The 6,931-nt window shown below is 37.0% G+C and overlaps 1 protein-coding gene across 1 annotated transcript in view; it reads left to right on the plus strand.

The window, feature by feature from the left end:
* Window positions 1–4,650, plus strand: part of LOC137243847 (proteasome-associated protein ECM29 homolog) — a 47,543-nt gene extending 42,893 nt beyond the window's left edge. Inside the window, exons 20-21 of the mRNA XM_067772054.1 lie at window positions 3,752–4,190; window positions 4,267–4,650. Of these exons, the coding sequence (XP_067628155.1) occupies window positions 3,752–4,190; window positions 4,267–4,484 (657 nt within the window). The 3' untranslated portion in view covers window positions 4,485–4,650. The remainder of the gene's footprint in view (window positions 1–3,751; window positions 4,191–4,266) is intronic.
* The last annotated feature ends 2,281 nt before the right edge of the window (window positions 4,651–6,931 follow it).

The following is a 6,931-nucleotide window of genomic DNA, read 5'->3' on the forward strand; positions in this document are numbered from 1 at the left end:
TTTGGGCGAGACCCTAGCCTCCCAGTTGTATGAAAATTATCCTGTACTATAGCACTCATCAACAGCTTTTATTTGATATCCATACTGTATAAACACATTCTAGGGGTACCTGGGTCCACGCTTTGGGCTATATCTCGAGACCCTAGCCTCACAAGTGTATGAGAATTATCCTGTACTATAGCACTCATCAACAGCTTTTATTTGATATCCACATTGTATAAACACATTCTAGTGGTACCCGGGTCCTCGTTTTGGGCGAGACCCTAGCCTCCCAGTTGTATGAAAATTATCCTGTACTATAGCATCAACAATTTTCATTTGATATCCATATTGTATAAACACATTCTAAGGGTACCCGGGTCCACGTTTTGGGCTATATCTCGAGAACCTAGCCTCCCAGTTGTATGAGAATTATCCTGTACTATAGCACTCATCAACAGCTTTCATTTGATATCTATATTGTATAAACACATTCTAGGGGTACCCGGGTCCACGTTTTGGGCTATATTTCGAGACCCTAGCCTCCCAGTTGTATGAGAATTATCCTGTACTATAGCACTCATCAACAGCTTTCATTTGATATCCATATTGTATAAACACATTCTAGGGGTACCCGGGTCCACGTTTTGTACTATATCTCGAGACCCTAGTCACCCAGGGGTATGAAAATTATCCTGTACTATAGCACTCATCAACAGCTTTCATTTGATATCCATATTGTATAAACACATTCTAGGGGTACCCGGGTCCACGTCCCAGTTGTATGAAAATTATCCTGTACTATAGCACTCATCAACAGCTTTCATTTGATATCCATATTGTATAAACACATTCTAGGGGTACCCGGGTCCACGTACCAGTTGTATGAAAATTATCCTGTACTATAGCACTCATCAACAGTTTAATGGTGGGTCTATCTATTTTCCTTTAAGGACTTACAATTTTGGGTTTCGTGACGAAATTAATATACCATTTCATTTTCATGAAAGGTATAAAAAACAATCTAAACCGTTAGCCGAATCAGCGACCGATCCGGAATCCAATAAACGAAACGGAACCGAATACGAATGTGGATATGCATCAAAGGCGAAACCCGAAACGAGAAAAGACCGAAATCTGTGCGAAAGGAGAAAATAAGCTATAAGCCAAATTAAACTCGAAGCAGAGACTGAAAATTTAACTAAAACTCTAACCGAAACCGGGACTTGTTAACCGAAATGTAAATGAGAATCGATCTCTCTAAAAGGAGATTAAAAATCAATTTATTTAATAATTGGGGAAAAATTGAAACAACCTTTTACCCGGAGATGAAAACTATCCATGCATGGGTGGCACCAAAATCTGATTTTCAATATATGCAAAATACCTATGGGTTACAAAGCAATAAAACCTTTCTTCGCATCTATGGCAAAACATTGAGGCTATCTCAAATAGTAACCTATGCTTGCCTAGTTTTGTGGCTGAAGACCACACACTCCCTGTTGATGCACTTAGTGCCTTAGTGGGAAGGTCTCCCTTCTCTATTCTAATAGAGAAAGACGCAACAATCGCTGCAGTAAGACTTCAAAATATCTCCGAGCTAAAGAGCGGAAACATGACAGGGCATATACATGATATATCTCACGGAGAAACAGGGAACCCATATGCTGACCCTGACTAAGAGATCTGGTCCACGCATGGATCAAGTTTGGATTACGGAAAAACGGGCCGTATTTGAAGAAATCGATACCAATGGAATGCTACCCCGCTTATCCTCGAGGAGTAACCTCATTATGTCAGACAACAAAATTACTTCTAAGCTGGAGGTTGAATGCATTGAAGTTTTAAATGATCTGCGAGTAAAAAACAAGGTTTTGTTACAATGGGCTCCCGGGCATCAGGGATATGACGGTAATGAACAGGCATGCTGCCTAGCTTTAGCAGCATTCTATGGTGCAGATCCTTTCTGTGGACTCTAAAAGGCACACACTAGGAAAACTATAAGAACTGCAAAACACAACACTGGACCAAGGCAAAAACCCCCAGCCGGCTAGGGAGCTTAGAATACACCTGCGGCAGGTAAGCTTGTCGCATGAGGCGACTAAAATACCAAACTGGGTCAAAGGGTTTTGCAGCGCAACCATTTCAATGGTAAATCCGATACGTCTACATCCAGCAAAGTAGCATCAAAATTGAGAACACTGCCCAACACCTTCGGGGAGTGTCCTTATCGCTATTACAACAACAACAACAGCAGCCTGGGCAAAGAGAGGCCAAATTGTATGTATATACTTCCAGCAACGAGATAATTAATCAAACTCATTCATCTTAGCAGAGATGACCTACGAACTCTCAGTCGCTTCCCAAAGCAGTCGGTTCTATGTACCGGAGCGACTTGGTATTTTTCCCGACCAAGGGCTGTTGTTGCGTCCTTGGTCGAACCTATTGGATGGAGCGAAGCACACAACAACAACAACAACGAACTCTCAGTGGGTACTATACGGGACACTGTAGTCTACGATATCGCCTAAGCAAATCTCTCCGATACACAAATTTGTCGCTGTTGTGAGATTTAGGATGAAACGCCGATTCATATTCAAACTCCCATCTAGGTGGGTGGCGTGACTCTTAATCCCTAAGTGATATGTAGGAAAAAGCCTTAAGAGGTACCTAAGTACATTACAAGTCCCCATATACATTAAGATCTAAATAAAGGTCGCAGTGCATCGAGGCCTAATAATTATAATAATAATAAAACAGCCCGACAGCATCTCAGACCCAGAAACCGGACTATATATTTTCGAAGGATTTTGATGCGATGAATCAAAATTTGGCCTCAAAATTGCTCTATCAGCTCTGGTTTTCCAGATATCCTAACCTAAAAGTGCAAAAAACGCCGTTTTTGCCCATAGTTGAGGTTATGTAGCCTTTCAGATGTTTTCTTTCATCAAAATTAAAGGATGGCATCTTTAAATACAAGTCTTCTTCTTTCAAATGGCGTTGAGTTTGCTCAAATATCATATTTTCGGTGAGATATCGCATTTTGAAATTTTCATGTTTCTAAATTTTCCTACACCTGAAAATCACAATTTACAAGCAAACAAATAATTTTAATTTTTACACATCTAAAAAAAATAAACTAAAAATTTAAAAAACAGCTGTTTCCAACAAATTTATTTGAATGAAAGTACTTTAAAGCCCCAAAAAGGATAAGTAGATAAGCGTTATGTGCGATTAGAAACATGAAAATTTCAAAATGCGATATCTCAGCGGAAAAAATTATATTTGAGCAAACTCAACGCCATTTGAAAGAAGACGTGTATTTAAAGATGCCATCCTTTAATTTTGATGAAAGAAAACATCTGCAAGGCTACATAACCTCAAATATGGGCAAAAACGGTGTTTTTTGCACTTTTATGTTACGATATCTCGAAAACCAGAACTGATAGAGCAATTCTGAGGCCAGATTTGGATTCAGCGCATCATAAGCCTTCGGGAATATATAGTCTGGTTTCTGCGTCTGAATGATGGTTAAATTTTGTCGGCCTGTGTAATTGCTAAAGTTCGCTATTTGATTTGGGTGTAATCACAGTTTCGTTTTATCTAGCCTGTTCGTGTTGGCGTCTGCTAACTTTCTTTGTCGCTATTGTTTTGGTATACTGACTGCTGTTGTAGCTGTATTTCAAACAATAGTCCTTAGTTTTAATTTTTCGGTCTTAAATTATTTGTTTGAAAGAACTAAATTTTCCCTTTTATCACATTTACTAAATAGGTATACGACATGATTTGGTATTTGCTCGAAGAGAAGGAATTACGTAAAGATGATAACGAAGCTGTTGGCGAAAAGACCTTAAGCGCCGATGAACGCAACAAACGCGCCACCATTTTCAATAAGCTCAAAGAAACCGTATGCGAGACGTTGGGAAAATCATGGCCCAAAAATGGTGTCGAGACTCAATACAAATATCAAATGCAATTTGTGGAACGTTGTTTGTTGTGCTTGCGCACCAGTACACGTCCTGTTCAAGTGAGTTTGTTAGGTGCTCTATGCAAGTTTGTTGAACGTTTATGCGTTTTTGCAAGCGATAGTGCACCGCCCACATTGGAGATTAACAAAGAGAAGAAAGTAAAGATGGATAATTGCGAGACACGCGATATGATTGTAGAGAAAATCTGTAATCAAGTGCTGTCAGCGGTGATTTATGCGTCAAGTAAGTAAATTGAAAATTTATGAAATTTAAATTGTAGTTCTAATTTGAAAATTTTTTGTTTACGTGTTTTTTTTAGCGCTTCCGCACACAGGTCTCAAAAAGGAGTCTCTTAATATTGTATTAGTGATTATTAAACGTTTAACGGATGCCAAAGACAAGAAAAATCTGACATTGGTTAAAACCACTTTTGAAGAAAATTTGGCAAATTTCCAAAAGGACCCAACACCGGAAGTACGTTGTCGCGTCAACGATATCGAAGAGAAACTCAGCAAATTTTCATTTAAAGATGACTGAAGAAGCGTTTTGTTTTGAAATTGTGTAAGGTTAATACGAAGTGAATATGCACGCCTTAAATACTTACACATATAACAGGCATTAATTTAATTTAATAAAAATATGGTAAATTACATACATACATACAGGTGAAGCTAATATAGGCGTTTCAAAAAAGAAAGAAAAATGTTTGTTTTAAATTATGTTTCTATAATAACCTTATGAAGGTAAAGCTCAAGTTAAAGGGTTTTAGATATTTCTATTAAATATATGTGACCCGGCCTATGAAAAAGTGGCTTATGACTCAAAAAAATTTTCCACTTTTTTTCTGGTTTCGATAGCTTTTGAGACGCTGTTTCACGTGGTGAAAACTAGAAAGTCCTAACTTGCTTAGAAGTGTTCTGGAGATGATATTTTCATCCATTTCCATTTGACCTCCAGCTTGGAACAATGCTTGTAGTTCGTCCTCGTAATTGATACCAACATCATCATAATTCTCTTCGTTTTCACAGAAATATGTTTGAAAAACCTCGCTAAATTCTTCTTCGACAGACATTATTCACAAGCGACACACGTCCTACTCGTTAAGCATTGCTTTTAAATCTGAGCACTCACACGATTTTTTTTCGGTCAGAAACTGGTTTGTGCTTTGCATTGAAAAAAAAATCGCTCTTTATATACACACACGAAGTTATCTCATTTATGCTCTTTTGCCTTTTTTGGTTGTCTTTTGGGCATGACTGTTCATAATGCAAAAGAAAAACTACTAAGAAACTGAAGAAATTCATTGTTTATCTTTAACAGCTGTTTCTTGCAATTTATTTTTTGAGTCATAAGCCACCTTTTCATAGACCAGGTCACCTATATTAATTGTTTAGCTTTTTTTTCGAAAGAGGGCAACTTATGACATTGACACAAAGGATGCAGAAACCAGAGAGAGAGAGAGACGAAGATAAAAGCACTATGGGAAAATTTTAAATCGTTGCCGTGATGCCAAAGGCGTGTATCGTATGAAATTTAATGACGAGCTGAAAGGAATATCCGCAGCTATGAACCTAGTGTAGTGAATAAAAACTCAAAAGCTTTGCTGACTGGGTCATGTTATGCGAATGGATTAAGAAGTTCCCACACAAAAAAATATTCCTATCGACCCACGAGTTCGGCTGCAGAGAAAGGGAGATAAGGATAAAAAAGGATTCACCGGGCGTGACGCTTTGAAAGAAAGCCACCAGATGTGTGTGGATACGTTTGTGGGCCAACTAATGTTCTTTCGTATCGAGCAGCTGATATATGTGTGCCCAGATCTCATAATAATGCCTAAGAAGATGTTTACTTTCTTTTTACCACCCACAATTGGCGCGCACCTTAGTTGCTGAAGTTGCCCAGTATGCAGAAATATGAATTGCTACTTCCACGCCTTATTGCACTCTACATGAAATATTGACTTGACTCGACATTATTTTTATGACTTACAACAGACAGTGAATTGTTTGCAATTCTTTCGCTGTTTGATTCACAAAGCATCTGTGTAAATAAAGTTATTTATTTTTATGACATAGAAATGTAAATTATGAATTGCAGATAAACTTTATTGTGTAATAAAATAATTAAAAAAACAATTTTTAAGTTAAACGGTTTTATTGAAAACAATACTTACATGAAGTAATAATAATACTAAAAGCTAGAAAATAATTAGATAGTTCCTAGGTACTAGTCATCACACTCCTCATCAATCTAGGGCGTTGATCAGACAATTAAATAAAAGCGTTGTACGCGTGAAATTTCTAAAAATGTGATTAGGGTTCAGTTGGTCTTATATATGACTATCAATAGAAATTTACGCGTCAAACGCTTTTATTTAATTGTCTGATTAACGCCCTAGATTGATGAGGAGTGTGATGACTTGTACCTAGGACCTACCTAATTATTTTCTAGCTTTTAGTACTATTATTACTTCATGTAAGTATTGTTTTCAATAAAACCGTTTAACTTAAAACATTTTTTTTTTGATTATTTTATTTTGAAGTTTTTAGTCTTTATTAAATTGCCTATTATTTCTCAATCTATTTAGTTCATTTAGTGACTCATTACTGCAAGGACTTTCCTGACAATTTGTTATAATCTAATTCCTCAATACATAATCCTTTCAAATACTTTACTCGACTCTGCGATTTTTTCTTATTTTTTTTTTTATTATTGCCTTGTCATCGGGTTCTGAACTATATTCCAAGTTTCAAGCTTGTAGCTTATCGGGAAGTTACTTAAATTTCAATTACAAAATTCGTGCCAGCCATCCAACCAGCCAGCCTGTCAAGTCAACCTAAATGAAACCGTTTAAAAACCATTTATATTTGAATCAAGCGAAGGAAAGGAAACAAACCCTTCCTTTGTTATACATATGTGTTTTATCGACAATGTATAGATTTGTTATCGAAGTGTTATACGTTTGCTATCGATAATATGAGTAG

Source organism: Eurosta solidaginis, chromosome 3 (assembly GCF_040869045.1).
Source record: "Eurosta solidaginis isolate ZX-2024a chromosome 3, ASM4086904v1, whole genome shotgun sequence".
Classification (NCBI taxonomy): Eukaryota; Metazoa; Arthropoda; class Insecta; order Diptera; family Tephritidae; genus Eurosta; species Eurosta solidaginis.